The sequence below is a fragment of the Thunnus thynnus genome, chromosome 23 (assembly GCF_963924715.1).
Source record: "Thunnus thynnus chromosome 23, fThuThy2.1, whole genome shotgun sequence".
Taxonomy (NCBI): Eukaryota; Metazoa; Chordata; class Actinopteri; order Scombriformes; family Scombridae; genus Thunnus; species Thunnus thynnus.
The window spans coordinates 15,182,138-15,206,285 of NC_089539.1; the positions used below are offsets into that span (position 1 = coordinate 15,182,138).

Consider the following 24,148-nt stretch of genomic DNA (forward strand, 5'->3'; position numbering starts at 1 on the left):
AGGAATTTTTCTATTATCTCACTATAAACTGCTCAGGATAAACAAGCATAAAAAACTCTGGATAATCAGAAGTTCATTTAAATGTCACTCAATCAAACAGTAATTATGTCTGCTTGTGTCCTTCCTTTCTTATTACAGATCAAAGAACACAAAAGAGTGAAATCACCATGCAACACACTCTATACAGAAATCTCAAATATACTGCAATGCATCTAGCTACCATCTACTTGTGCGCAGATGTTCCCCTTTTCCTTACTGTGATTCCCCCTGAGTTGCAGAACATGTGTGAGTGCTGACACTGAACATGTTCCTCTCACACAGCCGAACCCCAGGAACCCGACAACAATGACAATGACAACACACACCCCTGCCTACACTGCTGTGAAGTTTCAATTACTGGTAGACTAGCTGGCTGGCTACTGCCAGTCAGTCTGTCAGGAAAGGGAGTGACTGGTGAGGGAAAAGCCTGAAGGACAAGCGCTCCCACCAGGGTGGTTTTAAACATCTAGGGCCCCAGCTACACTTGACACCACAGCGATTTATATTAAAACATACTCAGTTGTATTAAAATGACAAGATTAGATGCCTAAAAGTGTTCACTACAGTAGTTTGCTTTAACCTACTTGCAGCTCAGTTTAGATGTAGGCAAGTTGGCACTCTTAATGTTGCTACAGTATCTTGTGAAAGTGCAAAGATAGTGAGTACAATCACATTGCACTCCAGGAAAACAAGTAAAAGCAAATGTAAAACAGTGGGCATTCAATTTGTGCATGACAAGGAGGAGAATATTCGTATTCCTTTTTATTTATCAAAAATAATCACAAAATGTTTTGTAAATGTCTTTCTAAAATATGCTGAAATTAAAAGGTGGTTTAGCTTTAGCTTTCCACATAATTAAGTTTCTTTCAGCACTTAACATGACAAGAATCGGAACCAATACATTAAGAACCAGGATCAATAAGCGGAGCCTAAATCAATGAAATCTAAAATATTCCGGCCACAGTCTGAACCCGTGTCTTGAGGCAATTCTCCAGAATGGGTGTCAGCGTGTAATTGGCGCAGCTATGGTTGCGGAGGTTATGGCCATTATAGGTGAGCATGGGGAGGGATAACCGCTCACAGCATCGCTCTCATTGTGTGTGAAGGAGAGGAGGGAATGTACGGGGTCCTGCTGCTCACCGTGACCTGTATCTTAATGAGGGGGACAAATCAATACCGCGCTGGACAAAGAGCACGAGAACTGCAGCTGCCATAGATAAATGTTTTTTTTCAGTGGCAATGAACGTGGAGAGCAGGGTTCAGGTCACTTCACATTCAATTAAAACAATCTGAAGTACAATGAAATCACCAATGCAATAAAAACATTGAAATTCTGACTAAATATTGTACCTCCTTTAATAGCTTCTAAATAGACAAAGGTGTCCCGTCTTTTACTTTGGAGGTGTTCCTTTTTCTTTCATTCTTATAACAGGAAAGACACCTTTTTATGAATTTCAATAGCCCATTCTAAGGTTAAAACAGACTCAGCAATATGTTTTCTACACTGACACCATATATTTGACAGAACACCGACCTGAGATACTATCAGGTATGATGTTTGAGATGGCCTAGACAGATCAAATGAGAAAAGGTGGGAGAGCACACAATTTATGCGAGTACTGTACTGTAGACCTTTCAGACTTCTCACATTTCAAAAACTCTGAAGCTTCCTGGTGGTCCAACTGTCTAAGGCACATAGCATATAAATGCAATGTCTCTGATTTGAGTCCAGAAGCAGACCCATGTCAAACCGCGGTCTCTGTCCCCAATGTTCCCTGTCACTGTCTTCTGTCTACTATCCAGCTGAAGGCAAAAAAAAAAAAAAAAACAGTCCTCCACATTTGGGTAAATAGACTGATTGATGACAGATGCCATGTTTATGTGAGGGGTGCAGCTCATGTAGTTATTTTGCATTGAGCTAGGAGTAAACGCGATTTCAATCTGCTGAGCGTCTCTCATATGTAAGGTCTTGAATGACAATGAGGTTTACCTTTAGGATGCTCTCTCAACTTTTACACTCTGCACAACACTGTAAATACTAATAATGTCATTTCTCTTGACACACAAACTGCCAGTGGGCTGAGATAAACCCAGCAGTTTTCAAAACACACCCACTTGTTTCAATAATTATCAAGTAATTTTACGTAACGTTTTTTGATTCAACACAGGATTGACTTGTTTAAGTCCAACTGATGTTGCATTTGGTCATTCCTTTTTGCAGTCAAAAATAATGTCCATGTGTTTTATTTAGTAATTGCTCTTTTTGTCGTGTTTTTGTTATTTGTTGGTTGTGTAGGTGTCCGTGTTTGACTGACAGCAGCTGACAGGCTGAGCCCCAGCAGGGGAGTGAGAGAAAAAGTAAACAAACTTGCATTGTAGCTTTCAAGCCATGGGTATACAATGTTTTGTTCGCATTGGTACTGAACAGAAAAGACCACACCGGCATCTAAACGAAGTAATGTCTGCAGGTATGTTTACATGCTGTTTAATGCGCTGCAGTTGACCAGCCTGTGAGCTATCTTGTTTGGTCGCTTGTTAAAACAAGCTAAGATACAGGACTATACGTATTCATGTCTGCAAGATAGATACTTTAGCAGGGAAGATCATCTGAGTTCTTTTTCTAAGTCTGTGGCTCTTGTGTTGTGTAGCAGGCTGCTGTCTGGTGGTTAGTCAGTATGAGCATCTGCCAAGGATTCAACATTTACTGCTGATGCAAATATGGTTACAAATTAAGCCATTTGATTGGCTGTATGGAAACAAGTTCTCCATCCACGTAGATGGAGAACTAACAGTATAATGCAAAGATAGGGGGCATCAACATGAAACCAAAAATCAAAAAATATACATTTCTCCCTTTTGGTTTCAGATTTTTTCTTTAAGGAGAACACAGGACAAATAGTATAGTCTGCTGTAACAGAAAAAAAACATACAATTTAATTTCAGTTTGACTTATTTAAGTATTTTAAGTGTATTTTTTTTAAATCAACTTGGTTTGAGCAAAGGCAAACATGCATAATGCTTTTTGCATACTGAGACAAGATAAATATTGTAAAAAAAAGCAAGAATGAGGAGACAGTCCTAAGACAGAAATTCGATTTAATCTCACTGATTAATTGTTCAAGGACGTAACAGTACAGTCTAAAAGATAATACATGAGGTGTTAACAGGTATACTAGGAAAGGGGATTGAATAAATCACCCCTGAAAGCTCTATCAGCCACCAGATTATGTGCTTAGTACAGCAAACCACAACCTCTCCCTGGAGCTCTTTCTAGATCAACTTATTGACTTTGCCCAGCAATCAGAACCAATTTCACCTTCCAATTACTGATGCTTATGTGCATTACGACAATGTACATTTAATTCGTTGTGTAACCTATGCAGAGGATGCTTGTGCTTGATGAGGGGTAGTTAAAAGCTCTTCATGTGAAGGTGAGCAAACAAAACTCTAAATGCTCATATACTCATATTTCAGGTTGAATATCTTAGCAGTAGGTCTTCCTGCCTTTTTTGAGTATAAAAGGAAAAAAAAAAGTCTCACACTAGGACACAGAAGGGCAGAAAGATAGACAGACAGGAGACAGGGACATACATAAACAAAAAGACCATAAAAACATGTTTTAGGTTTCATCAAAGATGAGTTCACTGCGGGTAGCAGACAATCCTGGAGTTTGACAAACACAGAGTGAAATGACAATGGGTGGGAGACGTCTCGGCCGAGAGGCTGCCTTTTAAAAAACGGAAAAGTCCATTTCCAGTTGAAAAGAACAGTGCCTGTGTGGAAGCGTCTGACTTGACAATTACATGAGTAGTGCGAACGGCACTGTGCCTCCACTGATAACCCGTCGGATTCTATTAAAACTCCAGCACTCCAAAAGAATGCTCAAACAGAGGAAATTATCACATAGGCACACGCGCGCGCACATACACACACACTGTTTTAAAACAGTAAAACCCTGTCTGACAATGACTCTTGTACTGCAGTGTGTGTGTGCTTAAGGAAAGTAGAGATGGACTGGAGGGAGAATCAACTGGATTTGTAAAGAAAAAGTAACAGACAAAAAATTAAACAAAGACTGTATATGTTTTGTGTGTGTGTGTGTGTGTGTGTGTGTGTGTGTGCTCAGTCTTGTACTGAATGCATAGCCACTGTTACTTACTATCTATGGTTTCAAGGGATGATAATGGCCCTAGGTTAGCCTTGGGGCTACAAGCAAAACCTTCGTAGAGTACAGGAGAAAAAGTTCTCTTAAGTACTTCAGGAGCACGCAGGCAATGACATGCACAAGAACTCCAGTCTCTGGCAGTTCAGTAATATCCATCACTCACGAACCTGCTCATATTAAACAGACAAAAAGCAGGTGTTACATTTTTGCCCTTTTCTCCCATCTCCTCCCCTCATTTGTCCTGTCTCCCTCCCTATGAAAAACAACACAAATTAAATTACAGAAAACCTACGACTGAAACGGCTTTCTTCACAGATGCTTTAGGGAAAAAAAAAAACACATCACATCATGTGTCTCCTCCTCCTCGCCATCTCTCTCTCGACGCCTGTTTTGCGTTTTGATCGCCGTTCCAAATGAGGGATCCCTCATACACTTGTCCTGCGGCGTGGAATCACGTCAACGCTCCTCACCCGCTCTTTCTCTCTCTCTCTCAAAAAATGATTCATTTTTCTATTACGGCGATGAACGTGTGAAATGAGCTATATAATCAATAGCATAGGTTTGTAAACACCAGCCGCACTCCAGGGAAAATGTGTTTTCTTTTTTAAAAACAATGCGCTGCCTTTGTGTGTGTGTGTGTGTGTGATGTGGAAAGCATCATCGGACGTTGTTTACAAGGGCAATTTACAGGAAATAAAGACACTGGCTGTGCAAAATGAAGGTACCTTTCTATAATACTGCAGGATGAAGAGGCAGAGATACGAAAGAGGACAAAAATATCAAACTACATGATGTGAATATAGCAAAGATATGTTTACTTACTGTACATTATTCAAAATAAAACTGTCCTCAGAGTTTATATTATGTAGATACAGCTATGATGTAGAAACAACTGAAAAGAACTGTTAAATTTACTGTGTGTGTTTCTGTGGATAAGGGTCGACACAGTCAAGAAGGTTCTATGAATTACTGCTCAGAGATGCTCACACACTCACAGCCCTGACATTTGTCTCTGTACAAGGCATGACCCATCGATTACAGCAAATGGCTTCACTTCTGTGTGCCTGTGTGCTAGAACAGGAGTATGTGACCATAAAATGGGACTGTCTTCATGTAAAAATTGCTCTCATCAGTGAGTCTGCGCTCGCAAGGTCATTCAGTTAAAATGTTCACGTCTGTTTGATACAGCGGTGCAGATTTATGTAACTTGATGTTAAAATAAATGAAAGCGTTCAGTTAAAGTGCACCACAGCTGCCATATATCAGCACTGTTGGTGGATAGACTCACGTATAGCTGAGCACGGAGCCTCTCGTCTTCGGTGGAGATCCTCTCCCTTATGACGGCCTGCTGGAGGCTGTCCTGAGCCATGGCCCGCTCCGCAGACAGGATCTTGGACACTTCATCCTGCACTAGGGACATGGCTTCAGCCTGAGCCTGCGCTGATGCCCGGGTCTTCTCTGCCTCGAGCCTGTGGAGCATTAATGACATTTTACTTCATGTCTGACAAGGTTTCTACACGTCATGTTTATTGCAGGGGTTTGTTATAATGTGCAACAACCTAGTGTAACTTTATTCAACACGAAGGGTATGACAAAGTCAACACTGTAACCTCAACACGCTCTCTCTTATTGCACTTGTACCTGATCAGCCACTTGAGAATTTGTACCACGGCTGTTTTAGAGTGACTGTCCTCTAGCGCTTGATTGTCTTGCCTCGCTTGTAAGTCACTTTGAATGAAAGTGTCTGCCAAATGACAAAATGTAAAATGTAAATGTAAAATAATAACAATGTACCTCTTGAGAGTATGATATGTACTATTCACTATTCCTTCCACTACTGCTATCTATAATGCATGACTGGCTACTCAAATTTCCAATTTACAAAGTCATGCTCTCCATAATATGTTACACTGTGGTCATTGTGTCTTTGCCTTAGTATATTTCTGTATATATGATGAACCTCTAAGCTCTATTTGGCCTAATATGTTCTAAATGTAAAAATCAAACCACTTTGAACCGAAAAGGATTTTCAAATTAAACAAAAATACATGTAAATAAATTAAATTATATGAAATGATCATCTTGTGAAGACAGACATAATGGATATATAAGGAAAGTGTTAATTCAGAGCAGCAAATGTTTTTTGTAAACTATCAGAGTATCATTGGTGTTTATAGCATAAAGGCCATTTTCACATGCTTCTTGTACTGCATGCTCCACTGTCGCAGCACGTCCCAATAGATTTAAAAGGTCACAAATGCAATTACAGTGCTAATGAAGCATATATATTGGCCAATATACTTGTATATTGATTTTTCAAACCACATGTTATTGCTATTCCAGAGCTTGCAAAGAGGGGGCAACGTTGAGAAGTAATGGTCAATCAACACTGAAAAAAGAAGTTACAAGTTGAAGTCAGTGTCTCAAAAAGCTGATGTAACACAGTCAGTTAACATCTCTCATAGTGTTAAAATGATTTTTGTATTATTTCCAAATCATTTGCGCAGAAGCAAGATCTGACTACCCATATGTAACAGACAAAAAAACACTGCAACTCCCCCCGAACCAAGAATCATCCATCCAATGAAACAGTGATATAGACAGTAGCAGTACACTCTCTGCAGACACAAGACCACCGTTTGAACCCTGTCACTGGGTTCTCATAGTTGCCTAGCAACACACTCCCTACGCTGCGACAGTGTGCTTGATTAGAGAAGAGGAGGAACGTCCCTGAAACCCTGAAAGTCTTCCTCTGCTAGGAATCAAACAGTGGTGACAAGGTAAAATAAACACAAAACAGACTGAGCGAGTGCCTGAGTAAATTATGACAGACTGAATGAAGACACTGAGGATCTTAATAAACTTCTGCTCGAGAAATAAAAAAACCCTGAGAGAGCTGTGAAAGATAGCCTTGACGAGAGGTAGACTGCCTGAGAGTGATGGGGAATGTTGATTGGTTGTGTGATGTATTCCACATATAGGAAAATAGGTTAGAGTGAAATTCCTACACATTCAAATGAACTATCCATCATCCATCAGTTGTCAGAAGTCTGATTCATTCATTGCTGTATGACAGATACAGTGGAAACCCCTTTTAACATGGTGATCTATTACAATAACACATTCTCCATTCATTTTATCCATGATACATCTAAACCAATACATATTGTTAGATCAAATCTGACACTATATATAATGTCGTACAGAATTTGTTTGTATTATATCTGAGTCATTTACAACTTCATCAGATTTTTGGCATTGCTCATTAACTCGTGCACAATCAGGGTTGTCCGATGTGTGTTGTTTTTGTTCTCCTTTCGATTCTGTTTTTCTTGATATTACTAGTACTCGTTCATCTGTCAATGTGAAAGATTTTCATCTTTTATTCTACTTTAAAAATCTCATTTTTCTCTTTACCCACCTGTGAATATACCCAAGATCTAGACAGTAATGAATCATGATGGACAGTCTGGTCAAACTGATCACCACACCGTGCCTTCGGCTTTGAGCAGATGACGGCTAGGTCTAATAAAAATATGTCTGATGTCTTAAAGCTGCCATTTGCCCTGCAACACCACTAAATGTCAGAGAGCAGGGGGGGAGAGCGAGAGGAGACGAGGGGAGGGACGGAGAAAAACACAGAAAAAGAGAGAGAGTGAGAGAGAGAGAGGAAGGGGAGAGTGAGCGGCGGCGACATGACATGTTTGGCCCTGAGGAAGTGAAGCAAAGAGGGAGTGAGGCAGAGAGTGGGAGAAAGAGATGGAGGGAGACGGAGAGAGACCAGCCATGTCCAGTCTCACAGTCCACTGGGCTGCACACGTCAGCACACTCCATCCATCATCGGGCTCTGACTCGCTCGCACACGCACATACACACACACACACACACACACACACACACACAGAGGGAGCTTCCTAATGGCCTTTTACATTCACCATTTCCCCACAATCCACGCCTCCCTGCCGGCACTGCTAATGCACCTAAGCTACCTTTACTCAAGAAGCTTTGGCTGTTGCTATTGCTACTACTATGACAGAGAGGGGACAGTACACAGTATAGATTTTTCAAAAAAAAAAAAAAAAAGCTTAAGTGGTACTCATGGGCTAGCCTGAGCAAGCAGCTGACTCTCTGTAGCATGAAACTGAACCGTTGTCATTCAGGACAAATGTATACTTAAACCATCGTAAGAGACTAGAAACAAGTGGCAGACAATATCTACAAGAAATAAATGTTCAGTTACAGTTCTGCCATAGTAGAATAGTAGAATGAGTGGAGCCAAAACTTTGGCACTCATGAAACGGTTTCATGTGCAAGTGTTGAAGGTGTGCAGATGTTTGAAAGACGACCAGCATTCTCCTACCCACCTGTCAGCAACACTGACACTCAGGAGTGCAAAACCTCCTTTTGTTTACTGGTATTGTTTTGTCAAAGAAAACCTATATGACAGACAGGTATACCCACTTAACTTTCCATTTTTAGGGATTTTGACAAATTAAGAAAGAGGGAAATGCTAAAATGCCTTGATTTTTGTTGTTCTTAATGAGTCAACTAATTAAAAAAAAAGAAAGAAAGAATGAAAATTAGTAGGTTTACTTATTATCTCAAAATAAACCATAACATGTCAAGTGTTGAGCTTGACCAAAAGCTGGACAAGTGAAAGAAATGAGGACAAGAAAATGGAGAGCCGAGCGAAAAAGTCTATCAACTGGCTTCCTCACAAGTGCTAACCCAAGCAAAGACTGCTATCACTAGCTGGATGCTATCTGTCTGCTTCACCTCTATTGCTTTCCAGTCAATATTGCCCTGTCCCTGGGATATTGGACGCATTTTTCATTCGACTGTAGAAGATTGGCACTGGGTAGGAGAGGGGGGCTTTGAAGTAGAGAATGGTTGAGTCAGGCAGAGGGAGGAAAAAGACAGCATCCATGTAGGGGAAAGGAAAAAAAAAAATCAGGTCTTTGGAGGATAAGTGGATGATGTTTGGCCCGGTGCTGGATACAAAGAGAAGGATAATCTTGGCCGAGTAACCTGTGTTTTGATGGCTCAGTGGATCGAGCCTTGAAAAGAGGAAGATAGAAAGACAGAACCATTGAGGTATCATTAATTTGAAGAGGAGTGGATTGCAAGTGGGTCAGACTCAGTCGGTCTTTCCAGAAAAGCAACTCACTATTTTCAGAAGATGACCTTGAACAGAAGTACAAAAGGAGTACTTCAGTTCTTTTAGGACACTATTTTTAAAACTGACAGAGATTAGATCTGCGGCAGTTTACATGAAAAATTTATAGGTCGAGTTGCTGAGATGCTACAACTTAGGGTTAAGTGACTACATTCAGGGCAACACACGTGTGTATATGTGTGCATATACACATTTTCTAATACCAACAGTAAATGTAGACATGGTCAAAAACGATGTGCTAAGGTCAATACCGCGACAGCCAATTCAAACATAAAAAGCCATCATCTCCACGCACTCAACAGGGAATCATTTCAAATATCATTATCCTTGTGCAAATATCAAAACAAAATAAGTGTCTTCTACCTTTTCCCCTTTTACCTCTCCATCAGTTACCTTCTGTCTCTCTCCTCAGCTCTTCAACCGTTAATGCTTCCTGTTGTCTGCCTGTCATCTAACACAAGATGCGTCTCAATACAGTCTGCCAGGCGGGATGGATTCTGACTGAACCGCATAACAGTACAGGCTCGATTCAAGTGCCTTGAAACAAAGGCATTTAAAAAGGCCCAATGCAATATTGATGTTAGGAATAATGTCGCTGAATGCTGGCTATGAATATTTTATGGAGCTATGCACTCTCTCTGACACACATGTGCTCACACATAAACGCACACATACACCGCACCTGACCGTGGGTGTTATGAAATGCCGGGGTACAGTTAAAATTAAGTGTGTGAGTAACAAAACGACAAAGCAGTGAGAAGATTAATTTAGAAGTCCCCACACTACGGAAGGAACATAAAAGCCATTTTGTGCACCCTCTCTATTATACCCACAACTATAAAAAGATAACTGCAATGGCCTTAGTGCTGTGATCAACCCTCATCAGTAGTATATGGTCAAGAATGGATATCATCATCAATCTTACCTCTCTTATTGTCTCTTCAAATATCAGACCAAGTGCATAAAGATCTAACTCCCCACATACAGCCATTTAATACAGTGAAAAAGGCAGAGCAAACGATCTCAACACTTACTAGTGTGGAATAAGTTCAGAGGCCTGATGGCTATCATTCTGTGTAGCTACCAGGGTGTCTTATGGCGCTTACACAGTGGGATGATATTAGATATTACTTGTATTCAACTCCCTCCAACCGATTCTGTCAGTTCTGTATAAGCTTCAGTGACACACAAACCACAGATTTGTTATGAGATTGGACAGAGCCAATAACTATAACTGTACTGAATAGGTCAGCAGCAGGCTATAGCCTGAAGAAATGCTGCGGTTTCTGTTGCAAGATGCTTTTATTGTTCAATGACTATTACCCTTAAATTTGAAACAGCCTTATACACTGATGATGGGAGTACTTTTACAACAATATGACCATGTTTACAAAAGGAAAAAGCCATTTAAAATAAAGTGCTTTGCTGGAAATTACAACTATCCATGCAGGTAGTGAAATACTAAAGTAATCACATCAGCCACAGATATCCCCAGGAAGAAAAGAAATATAAAAAGGTGAAATTTTCAAAAATTAAAAAAAGACCCCTTTTTCTGATGAAGTTTAATGTGTGCTTGCTGCCTGAGCAAAAGTGGCTCATGATTGTTGCTTAATAGCTGGGGGAGTATAAAATGTATAGAGCTGTGAAGTGGGAGGGGCTGCTGGTCCTGGAAGTGTTTTTCCCCATTCTGTATTCCCATTTCAAATTGATACCCTCAATATTACTTAACACAGAAACACAGGACTCTCTCGGATAGGTTTATATTATGACCACCATGAGAAATCATGTTCTGTCCATGATTTTGGCACAACTATGAATATCAGAGTTACCATGAGCCTCAGCTGCCGTTGCCATGCAGAAGAAGCCAGTCAGAGGCACAAATCAGAGCGGTAATAGACTTCGTTGTTGAAGTTGTAAACAAAACGTGGCACCATAGTTGCTGAAATTACTGAAAAGTGGCCCATAAATGAAAAGTAAACTGATTCACTATGCTTCTATGGTGTTCTGTATGGTTACTATAGTGTTGCTAGGTGGTTGCTATTGCGTTTAACAGGGTATGGACAGATTGTGTCTAGGGTGTTATAGTAGGTCTAGTTGTGGTTGACAGGGTGCTTTGCACAGTTGCTAACATGGCACTAGATGGTCAGTAAGTGGTTGCTAGGTCGTTCCAGGTGGTTGGTAGGACATTACCAGGTGGTTGCTATGGTGTTTAGGATGGTTGGACTCAGGACAGCTGCTAGGTTGCTAGTTGGTTGTTTGAGTGTAAGAGATGGTTGCTATGGTGATTCTGGGTGAGGGACTGCTAATAGTGGCTAGGGTGTACTATGTTTTTGGAGATTAGAATGAAGAAATAGTAAATGAGACCGGCAGTGTTACTGATACAGACACATTTCAAAGTCAGAACTCTCCAGACACAATCCCTGCTAAATTAGGTCGGACTGGGGAACTGTTTTTCTAATAACCTCAAAACTTTCTAACTCCTTTAGAAAGAGTTGGAGGCTGTGTGTTCGTGTTCGTGTGTACTGTGAACAAAGATAAAAGGCAAAAATAAACAAAATGTAAAAATCTGTAGTCTAGACTATCTTCCTGCGTCTGATCTGGGAGCATTAAAGAATTCAAGAGGCTGACTGGTTAACAGGGAGGAAAGACAGAAGCTCTGGGAGAAGGTCAGTGTTCTCACTCAAAAGTCAGACATGCAATTATATCGTACAGACCGACACAAGCAGCTTGATCACATGCTGAAATAATGGGCTGAAGTATCGCAACAACGACTAACCTTTAAGTGTTAGAGTTGGACACTCAAACATATGCATTTCATGCACAGAAGGAGAGATATAGAGAGAGAAAGGAAGGATGAAGACATGACAAAAAGGGAAAAAAAAGAAGTTGAGATGGTAAGTTGAGAAATAAAGACATAGAAACAAAGGAATACAGGAGACATGAACAAATGGACACAGCAAGGGGATGAGGGAGGAATAAAAAGACAGGACGGAGCAACCAAGGTGGGAAGCCTGGAAGAAAAACACAAAGAAAAGAAACAGGATTGAATGGTGATGCAGGATGAGTTAGGTTGAGGAAGGGGAGACAGGATGGAGTAAGAGTCCCCCCCCCCCATCCCACCCTCCTTCTCATCCTTTTTTTCTGAGTCGTTCTGCTCTGATGCCTCACAGAGAAGCAACAGAGGTAAATCTGCTCCCTGCAGCCGCTCCTTGCTACAAATGAGTTTAGGCTGCACCCAAATGAACTCCTCACAGAGCCCTTACTACACTTCTACCAGAGCAAAACATGCAAAGCCAGATCTCTGGAGTTCATTTATGGCCTAAAGCTAAACAGAACAACTACTGCCTAATCTAAACACCACTGTTCCTCGAAATTCCCTAGATCTATGTACCCTACTCTGCAACAGTGCATTGGAGAGTGAAAGAATTACACTAAATGTGGATATAGTTAGATTTTACACCAAGGCGAACTGAATGTGTTCTAGCAGCTCATGGAGGTTTGATGTCCTTTAACAAGACATAATTGTTATGCTTATTTTGGCAGATCCCTAAAGCTTTGCTTTCCTTTATGACTTTTCTTTTTTTTACACTCTGAACATATTGTAACGTAACATGCATGAATTATTCATGTTTTTTAACAATGTTTGGACTAGTTTTGTGTGGCAGGCAGTAATAAAATTTCAGACAGAATACAGAAATAAAGTATATGAGAGTCACTTTAAAGGTTTATAAGACCCTGTGTGCATTAAGAAGTAATATTTGTGGGGTGGACCATGTGATCACAATGTGCGGGTTCTTTTCTTGCATATTATTCCCCATCTCTCTCCTATATACCGTCAGCTCTCCAAGTCCAAATTTGTAGTCTACATTAACTTTTTTCCGAGTGTCTCACAATAACTGCGCAGGTAAGGATTCAGTGTCTTCCTTCAGGATACTTCAACAACAGACAAACTGCGGGAGCAACTGCTGGGGTTGAACGTGACCTTGAAATTTTGGTTTCATTTATCTCATGTGTGTGCTCATGTGTGTTTTCTTTTCCAGTGACCTTGGGGTTCACATATTCTTCCATTTCCCTGTGTTCAAGCTGTGCAGCGGTTTCACTGCAGGGTTCTGTAACTAGTAAGGCGCTGTGCAGTCTCGTTAGCTGAGCTTTGATACACTCACACACAGCCACACACAAAAAAAAAACAAAACTATTTCACCTCTTACACCAATTTTGCAGCGAAAGCTACCCAGTCTTCCTGAGTCTTTCAACACAGCGAAGGACGCAATCGCTGTGTCTTGTTTGCCTTCAACAACCAAAAAACTCCCTGCAGATACTGCTTGCACTGTGGGAAGGTAAAATATCTTTGCAATTTAATTATGGTTTGACAGTCGAGATGAGAAAAAAGGCACTGTGTTCCTCTCATCTATTTCAATTAAAAGAAAGCACCAGTCACCTTTATCTTCCAATAACGACAAATGAGTAGAAAAGTTCAAGCAAGCCCTAAGAGATGTTGGTGTGTTAGAGTAGGACAGAAAGTCTTGATTACTGTTTTTTTTTTTCAACTAATTCATCCATGTGTACTTTTCTGTGTATTTTTATTTCTATTTAACTTTTATTTTCATCTTCTTTTACTTTATTCTGTATTTCTACCACTAACGACTTTTAGTCTGTGCGATTTCTTCTGTATGGTGCTGCACTGACATGTTCCCTTTGGGATTAAATAAATCTAATTAAACAATTAAGTAAGTAAATAATTAAGTAAGTATATATCTATCTGTCTTAGTTGTTTTGGTGTTTAGTTGAATGTGACCAACAACCAACAGGCAAAACAATTTATTCACTTACCAGGACTAAAAGGACTCATGTATCAACCTTTTGTTCAGCCCAAAAAGACAAATGTATTGAGCTGACCCTAGCCTGACTCAGCTTATATTGACCAGGATTTAGAAATTTGAATGAGGTGAGATAAAGTGCGTAAGCCTACAACTTCCACTGTCCATGTATCTTACTTCACTAAAGATTAATTTAGAAGTTTAAGGCTCAAATGTCTGTACATTGCTTTTATAGAGTGGTCCTACATAATAGACAAGTCAAAGATGAAGGCTATTTTCAGGTAAACTACACAGAGAATTTAAAAGCTTCTTTTGACTTAAATGAGGCTTTAGTAAATGTTCTGGAAGGCCTTTATTAAAAAGTTTTCTCTTTCTTTATCATTACAGTTTAATTTATATCCAATATATTAAAGGTTCTATATGTAGGAATCAGAAATTCCTTCTCATTAGTGACACCGGTGGCCGTTAAGTGAGCTGCAGTAAGCATTCTGTTGCTCGCACTCACAGATTGAGCTGCAGCCCTAGACTTTTCCCTCACTTATGCTTCTCATAATTACATAAAGAGCTCTAATGTTGTGTTTTACACCGTGTTTCTGCAAAGCTATGTTCTGCTATCGCTCTTGTTTTCTGCTCCTTTGTTGAAGAAATAATGTTTTAGCTGTGTGTGTGCTTGGGAGTGGGCGACTTGTCATTGCGGGGGTGTTTTGTTGTGAAATGTGTAGCGGTTGATGAAGGCAGCTAGCTGTTTCATTAGCTGGAAAGCTAATATCTGCAGGATGTTTCTACCCGGATAGCAACATATTTGTTGTGCTAGATGCCAGTCATTTGTTGACATGAGCGGGAGAGAGGCAAGGCACTTGGAAGCGTGCAAAAACATCACATCCGTTCGATTTTCACAGAAGATCTGGCCTGGGCCCTTCACACAGAAATTAGTCCACAGGCTGATATACCCAAACAATAAAGTCAGGGAAGGTCTAATTTTTTAAGTTCTGTTACAACCTGTTCACTCATTGGCAATAAAAAATTATTAATTGCTTCATAATACTTACATGTAGAACCTTTAATACCTGCCAAACTATTAGCTAGGAAAATGGACACACACTCACACAAACACTAATAGAAGAAACACCATGTAACTAAATTAGCAACAGAAAAAACAAACAGCAAACAAGGCCATATTAAAAACTGATATTAATATGCATCTACACACATACTCACAAGAACTGGCTAACTGATGATTGCTTGTTTACCAATGTTCAGTTAAGTCTTCTTAAATGAAAATGCAGCCCATGCCAAGCACAAACAAAAACTGTGGGCTTGAAAGCCACCATGATTTCAATTAATTGCAAGGAGGGTGTAATTTTGAAGCACTTACTATTCTGAACAGACATCAATAAGTGAGCTGCAGGAAGCAGTTACATCAAAAAAAAAAAAAATAGCCAGGAAAAAAAAAATCAATAGACAAATGATTTCTTAAAACCACTTGGTAATTTCTCTCTTCTTGAATAAGCCTCAAGAATGAGGCTAATCGCTAGGCTAGCCCTACCTCCTCCTGCATATAGAAAGCTTGAGTTTTTTTCCTCATATTGTACAAGGGTGCGTTTAGTGGCTAATCACAGTAGTTCATTCACCAAGGTCTGCTGGAGATCATCCAGGCCTATTAAAAAGGGCGAGCACCGCGATTATCGGACATTATGGCATATGCACCTGCTTCTTTATGGTCAAAAAGGAGAGGAGAGGAGACGAAGAGGAGAACTGAATATGCTCCTGCATGAAAAGTGTTTCTTCATCAGGCAGGGCTAATGGATCACCCACTCAACACCCAGGAAATTACCTCAGGACAGCACCCTCCTTCCTCAGGCATGATTAATTGATCCAGAGAGAAGGAGAGAAGAAGCAGAGATAGAGGGAGGAAAAAGTGCTGATGTGCTTCGGAAGAGAGGTAGATTGGAAACACAGTGGGGATCGGAAAGACTGGTGCTGACCTTTTTGACTATTAATGAAAGCGGAAAATAGTCACAACTGAAAATGTCTTTGGTTTCTAATGAAATCCTGGAACAGGAATTGACACTAGCACCCAGTACCCTGATTCAATCTATCATGATCCAAAGAACGAAGGTAGGAGAGATACAAAAAGCGAAAGAGAGAGATAGGGAGACAAAGAAAAATGCACACTGCATGGGCAACAGCAGTGACTTTCACCAAACCCGAGGATCTTAATTTCAACTCTAAAACTCAAATTATAGAAACCAATTCACTTCCTAAAAAATGCTTTGCAACACCGAACACCTCTGTGTAATTCATAAACAAAAGCTGGTTTATCATTTCCCACTGCAACCGTGTATATGTGTTTCTGTGTGGGTTTGTGTGTAAGTGTCTAACCAGGCTTGCAGCTCTTGCTCTGCCTTGGCCCTGTCCCGCTCCAGGCCTTTATACAGCTCATTGGTGATCTTCTTCCTCAGGGCCTCTTCATCAACTGGGGACAAAAACAGAAGAAAGGCAGAAAGAGTGTTAGAGAGGAAGGTAGTAAGTAAGTAAACAACTGTTGTTTGCTGACAGGCATATTGTGTTTGTTGGGACACTGAATACAGTAATACTGTCTGAAAAGTTAAAAAAAAAAATAGAGGGAGGTAATAATAGTTTTTTTTTCAACAGATGTTAGAAAACCTGCATTCAAATCAAAAAATATGTTGAGAATGATGTTTATAATGTGTTTTTCAAGTTGTGTATGTTCTCTTCGTGCTGTGTGTGTGAAGCAGGGTGAGATGAACATGTATGTGTGTGTCTGTGAGTGTCAAAACCAGCGAGAACACACATCAAAAAGGACCTAGTGTATTAGAGAATAACATCACAACACACATTTAAACACAAAAAGAGAAAAAAAATGCCTACTTTTTTGCTCAACACACATACACACACACACAAACCAAAGCGCAGCACCACCCTATCTACCTATATTCATGTCAGGGACATCATACATGTATGACTCCATGTCCTCGCTGGTCTATCTTGGCAGGTAATTAAGCATGAAAGTAAAGATGCCAGCCGGCGACCAGGCCAAAACGTGCTCTGAAGACAGAAGTGCCATGCGGTGTGCTGCAGCACTGCAATGAATGGGGGAGTGTCTGAGTGTGTCAAGATTACTCTCACACTGCATTAGTTAGATGGGATAATCCCTATTGTCAGAGTCTATTATTACCTGGTAACATGTGGTAACAGCGGGCCGGTTGAAGGGTAAACATATACCCACAAAGACCTAATTCCATCTTAATCAGATTAACAATATAAAACAATTTGTACAAAGCTATTATTTTTCTTATCATCTTGGGGCTGTCACTACCAAATCAGGGGATGTTATCTAAAAATCAAATGGTTTTTCATATAAAAAGAGTTCCATGAAATAGCTTTAAGATTTCAGTGATGTTTAAGAAAAGAAAAAAAAAAAACTGCGGTTGAACTGAAGGACACCAGTTACCAAGAGATGGCTGCTTTTAATGCAACTGGTGTCATGGATACATAAAATCTGTGCTCATTAACATGCATCTCTCTCTCTCCACCTTCTGTCATTTTAGTCCTCTTCACCTCCTTTGGCAGCTTTGTCACACCCACACTGTTAATAATTTGCTCTCAAGTGACTTTCCTGCTTTAACACACAAAACCAGAGCATAGTAAACTTAATCCTTTCTCTGATTTCCACCTTCCGTAACCTCCTCTTCTCTGCAGCAAATGGCGCATAACAAGAACACACAGCATGACAACTCTTGGGTACGGTAAAGAGAACGAATAAGCGTCAGGTAGAGAGAGGTTTAGGTGTGACAGGGCTTCAGAAGAAACACTGGTGCAAAGAGAGGAGGGTGATTGACAGTTGACAACTTTTTGCTGCATAGTGTATCCTCAAAGACAGAGGCTGCTGTCACCGACTGTCCAGAGCGTGAGAAAATAATATCCATCATGTTTGACAGCACTCCGAAGCTCCATTGATCTCACTGCAGAGGAGAGTCTAATTACAACTCTGTTAAGAACTGCAGCAGAAATACAACCTGTAGGGCTTAAATCCAGACAGAGGTTCTGCCACAGGGATGTCTGTCAAGTAACAATGTAGTCATAATGTTATTTTATATCTGATGAATATGAAAACATCAAATGATATGCAATGGTTGTCTTCTGTGTACAATGATAATGATGATAATGAGTTAGACATGTAGAAATGTGAGTTTTAGTTGCAGTGCATGTGAAATACTGTCACTGTCTCCTGGATACTAGAGCTGGGCAATATATAAATATAATGTACAGTAATATGATGATGTATATCGTTCATATTTCCCAAATCTAATTGGGTCTGAGTAAAAAAGTCAGATTTGTTTACTCCAACAGCAACGTACTAAACGGACAGGCAAATGTCACATTTTGCCATAATGAAACTTGTGCTTACACAGCTTTAAGCCACAGTGAGTCAGTCTGTACACTGGATACCCAACTCAAGTGGCGCTTTAAGTCAGAGGTTAAACCCTGTCATTACAAACTTTTTTCCCCATCAGGTAAGACTGGCATTTCAGCATCAACTGCCCTTTAAAATATCTCATACTTACAATGAAAATATATACCCTTTGGCCTTGCACTATGAAAAGTAAAAATTTAAAAGTCCTCTGAGTTCAGGCAAGCCTAAGCAACTCTTCATTTATCACCACATCCTCTCCGCCCCTGCGGAGAGAGGCTTCTGATAGCTAGAGGGCCTCCGGGGTCAGCCGGAGAACAGGTTCTGATATGATAAACACTCTCTGGGGTCCTTGAGGGAGGCTGGTTGGGGTCAGAGACAATTCCGGATCAACAGAGCCTTGTCAATCCTGAGTAGGACATGTAAATGTTAAAAAGATTAAAAACTCATCATCTTTTTAGACATGACCCACTCCTTTCCTTTTTCCACCAATCGCTACACCTTGTGGAAAAACCCATAGAGGAGGAAAAGAGGCGGTGGAGCACAGGCTATTGGCAGTGGAGATAATAGACGAAGGCAAATTGCGTTTCTCATCAGAAGTTTCATTAACCCTAGGACCCGCGTGGAGGGCATAATCTGTAACATTACCACTTCCTCACGTTTCCAGCTTGCGCTTAGTCGAGTCACCGCGCACCTTTCACTATGTTCAAATAGGGAAAAAAAAAAAAAAAAAAGAAAAGCGCCAACAGCAAGCTCCCAGCCCTGGCAGGCAGGTGCCATTTCTGATTTTATTCACAGTCCTTTTAATTCAACCTCATGTTATAGAATAGAGCCAAACTGATTGTTTCACAAGATAACAAGAAAAGTCAGTTTCAAAACGAGAGTGATATATTTCACAAGTTTCACAATCACATTTATGCGCGCGCACACACACGCACACATGCTAAGTCACCCACAATTCTCCCATTGTTTTCCTTTGTCTCTCCCTTTTCCCCATTCTCTCTGCTGCACCTGGGAGACATCTTTAAGTAGGCTATTAGTCGAGTGCAGTGTGTGGGCTCTGGTATATGAATATTTATAGCACATTGGAGAAGGTGTAGGAGGTTCAACCTTGACTATGGTGTAATCAGCACACATACTGACTCAGGCCATGATTTAGAGACAGCCGACCTGCTGGGAGCCTCACTCGATACCCAACTCTCGTGGACACACATAATCAATGTCCGCCTCATTAAGGTCATACCCTTTCAGGATTGGGCTGAACTTTGCAACTTTTTAACGAGATTCACATTCACATTCATCGTACCTTTTTTTTTTTCGGTTCTTTAAAAAGAGCATGCTAGATCAATCGTCCGAGTTGACTTTTTTCCTCTCCTTCATAGTAGTTGGTGAGCTTGGCACATATTAAGCTGTTATTATTGAGGTGACCGTGCAAAGAGGAGGGCCAGTGCCTGACAGGAGTCAACCATGAGCATAGTCACCGTGGTGACTATGAAGCAACATTAAAAATACAGCCAATACAAACACACACACAATCCTGAACACTGCAGGTATACTGTGCACACAATAAGATGGAGAGTGGAGAAAGAGAGTCCTTTCTCTGCTTTGCCTGTTCTCAAAATTTACAATCAGTGTTTCTACACTGAAAGAGGAAAAAATGGACAGACACTGCAGCGATGACAACTTCACATCCTCAATAGAAAATTTAAGGATTACATCCATAACTGACCCCTTGAAGAAGAAATTTAACATCTTTAATGAAAACACTGTGTTGTACCTCGGAAGCAGCTGGCAATTTCTCATAATGACTACACTCAACACTCTCCACACCCATTACAAAATTAAGTGAGATATTGTTGTATTTATCTTTCTATCTGGAAACCAATTAGCACAAACAATGGAAGAATAATTTAATTAAACATGGGGGGGGAAATCTGTTCTGAAAGTGGCCCCAGAGCTACTGGAAAACACAAAAAAGTGCTTTGTGGAATATACATGAAAAAAATCTATTAAAGGTGCAGTGTGTAGAATTTAGTGGCATCTAGTGGAACAGACTTGGCAGAAATGGAATATAATATTCATAAGTATGTTTTCATTAGTGTATAATCACCTGAAAATAAGGTTGTGTTTTCGTTACCTTAGAATGAGCCCTTTATATCTACATAGGCAGCGGGTCCTCTTCCATGGAGGCTGCCATGTTGCACCGCCATGTTTCTACAGTAGCCCAGAATGGACAAACCACACACTGGCTCTAGTGAGGGCCTTTCGCGTTTTTCGCGGGTTTCACGGCCACTGTAGGTTCTCCTACACGCTTGGAAGGGGAGGGTGAGGGGTATTCAGTTGGTTGCACTCTGCAACGTCACCACTAGATGCCACTAAATCCTACACACATACACACACACACACCCACCTCCTTCACTTACTGAGGCCGCGTGGTTTGTTGTGTGAAACTGCGGAGGTGTCGTTTTAATCACTGGAGTTAGTGTGGCGTGGCATAAGTTGGCCTTTTTTAATTACCTTATTGATTGAGCACAGTCAAGGATGGGGAAGCCTGCCCACACCCTGGATGCCACCCTCTGAAGAACCTGCACCCACGCCCTGTTCTGTACTGTGTAATGAACAGGTAACATTCAAATGTCCTCTGCCAGATGTGTCAAGAGATAAGGGACGTGCAACCACACTAAGCAGATAATAATTCTGAAACTTTACTTTGAGAGAGAAGTGGGAAGAAGAGTAAGTCAGTCTGCGTGTTTAAATTATTGCATTTTGCAAATTATCGCAACTAAAACAATGAAACTCTCTAAGTGTAGTTTCATGCTAAACTACAAATATCAGCGCTATCCTGAAACTGAAACTATCTTAATATTTTATTAAATTCTTTTGCATTTCTCAATCTATTTAAGATTCCCCAAAAAACAAGACTTAACCTTTGGTAAAAGGTTCAACAAAGATCAAAAAAACAAGAACAAAAAATAGCGGCTACTGCTGAGGTTAGCCTCAGTATTTTGAGTGCTTTCACAAACTGCAGTAAGGACAAGGGTTATTAAGACAGCTTGAGCTCACGAGTGACGAGGCAGAATGGAGGGCCACTAATTATAGCATCAATTTATTAACATTATTACAAGAAAGAATTAATCATTTCATTAACAATTTGGGAATGGCAATGAATCATAATATGACCAAGGCTACTGTGAGACCCATTTTTTAAAATGAAGACTAATTACAATCTGCAAGAAAAGCTGGAGACAAAAAGCTTAAGGTGGCTTAAAGTAAACACCCACACAATAAACACAATTAAAATTCAATGTAGCTTGGACTTAAAATAAATCCTTGGACAGTTCATCCCCACATAACCTTTGCCTTCTAATTAACCATGCTACTGAAGAAGTGCCCCAAACAACTTAGGATAAAATGAGCCATTACCAAGAACAATACACTTTTTTTTAATAAATGAGCATTCATTCCTGCCTCTTGTTAAGAGGAAAAGGACAGAAGTTCAAAACTAAGTGAACATTTTTTAAATGGAAAATGTTTCTGGTCTCACTACTTATTAGCTTTGAACTCAAAAAGTATGTAGTACGTTCTCACACGACTCCTCATCATATATTTTTCTGTACATGAAATGTGGGATCATGGTAAGCTTGTCTTTGTCTTAACAGTAACTGAGCTACCCTTGACCACCAGAAAACTAAATCAATACCATATTTCTGAACAACAAGCTTTATAAAGCAATAAATCTGGGGAGATTCCACTACCTCAACTGCTTTCTCCACCATACATATTTATTAACACCAGATGTGTTGCAAATACTTATCTTCACAATACTGGAATAAAACTCACCCGCTGGTGCGGCCGGAGGTGGCGGGACTGGACTCGACTCAGGTACTACCACTGGCTCAGGGACAGGAGCAGGAGATACTGGCTCTGGGACAGGGGCAGGAGATACTGGCTCCACTGAGGGCTGAGGAGGAGGTGCAACTGGTTCACAAGGAGCAGTAAATTCAGGCAGGGGAGGTGCAGCAAATGGCTCAGCCAGCTGTGGGGAGAAAGTGTCCCCTGAAAGATCAAGGGGTGCTGGCAGGGTGGTGACAGACTCGAAAACAGGAGGAGGGGAAGAGAGGGGTTCCGATTCAGGAAGAGGGGGAGAGGTGATGGGTTCAATCTTGACAGGAAGGACAGGCGGCATGGGTTCAGCTACGAATGGAGGAGCACTGGATTCAATCACAGGGGGAGGAGCAATGAATTCAATCACAGGGGGAGGAGCAATGGGTTCAATCACTGGGGGAGGAGCAATGGGTTCAATTACTGGGGGAGGAGCAATGGGTTCAATTACTGGGGAAGGAGGAGCAATGGATTGATTGATGGGAGGAGACAATGGTTCAATTACAAGGGGAGGAGGAGCAGGCATAGTTATGGCTTCCACCACAGCAGGAGCAGGGCAGGGAGCAGGGATTTGGGGATCAATGGGGGCAGAAGGAGGAGGGAGAGATGTAGGCAAAGTTACCAGCTCAACAGCAGCAGTAGCAGGAGGAGGAGGCGCCACCACAGGCTCAAAAGCAGGAGCAGCGACAACATTAGCAGCAGCTGGGGGTGATGAAGCTGGGAGCACCATGTCAATTATGGTGGGTGCTGCTACCTGTTCTGTAGGAAGTTGAGGAGGAGGTGGTGGAGGTGCAGCCACTGTCTCTGTGGCAGATGGAACAGGTGGAGGAGGAGCTGGAGGTGCAACGGGTTCTACAAGAGGAGGAGGAGGAGGCAAGGAGGTGATCGGGTCAAAGGGGGGAGGCACTGGCCGCAGGAGAGGAGAGGGAGTGAGGGTGGGCGCCACGGGAGGTGGCGTCGGAGTGGGAACATGTTGATGTTTCGGAGGAGATGCAGGTTCCCTCATGCGGTTGATGACATTCTCAGAAAGCTGCAAAGGAGAGTGGAAGAAAAGTTTCACTTGAACAATGAGAATGATTTAGAGGAATACTTTGACATAAATACATTGTTTATCTCATTTGTTTATCTGTACACAAGAGTTACAGTACATAACTCCCCATAAAACCACAACTTATCAATTTCTCATTTCGGTTTGTGTGTAAGTTTATGTTCATAAGTGCAGTTTAGAGGAGCAGGTGCCTGATTTTTGTAATGATTTTGTATCATCTCCTGGCCATAAGCTTCATACTTAACAGATATTAGTGATATTGATCTTCTCATCTAACTCTCGGCAAGAAAGCAAGTAAGTGTATTTCCCAAAATGTTGAACTATTCCTTTAAGTTGTTGTTCCTTTGGGGAACTATACATAGTGTTCACCAGGGAAAGACAAAGCTCAGCTTTCAATCTGTTTAGCCTTGCTCGGTTGGCTTGCCAAGAGAGTAATAATAGTCAGAGCCATGCCAACTAAAGTCTTATCTGATTGACTAAAGCCTCTCAATCTATATTTATCTGCAGCTGGCAATGACACAAGGGAGCTTATAAGAGCTTTCTTCAGGTAAAAATAAAAAAAAGCAGTCATTTAATTGCAATTAGC

The 24,148-nt window shown here is 40.9% G+C and overlaps 1 protein-coding gene across 4 annotated transcripts in view; it reads right to left on the bottom strand.

Moving 5' to 3' along the window:
- Positions 1 to 24,148, bottom strand: part of chchd3a (coiled-coil-helix-coiled-coil-helix domain containing 3a) — a 71,833-nt gene that overhangs the window by 47,004 nt on the left and 681 nt on the right. The window contains exons 2-5 of one of the 4 annotated variants that reach the window (XM_067581520.1): positions 23,137 to 23,544; positions 22,473 to 22,668; positions 16,580 to 16,673; positions 5,493 to 5,673 (exon numbers count right to left, since the gene is read on the bottom strand). In XM_067581520.1, the coding sequence (XP_067437621.1) occupies positions 5,493 to 5,673; positions 16,580 to 16,673; positions 22,473 to 22,668; positions 23,137 to 23,544 (879 nt within the window). Of the gene's footprint in view, positions 1 to 5,492; positions 5,674 to 16,579; positions 16,674 to 22,472; positions 23,545 to 24,148 lie in introns of all 4 variants that reach the window. The other 3 variants (XM_067581522.1, XM_067581521.1, XM_067581519.1) reach the window with 3 other exon arrangements.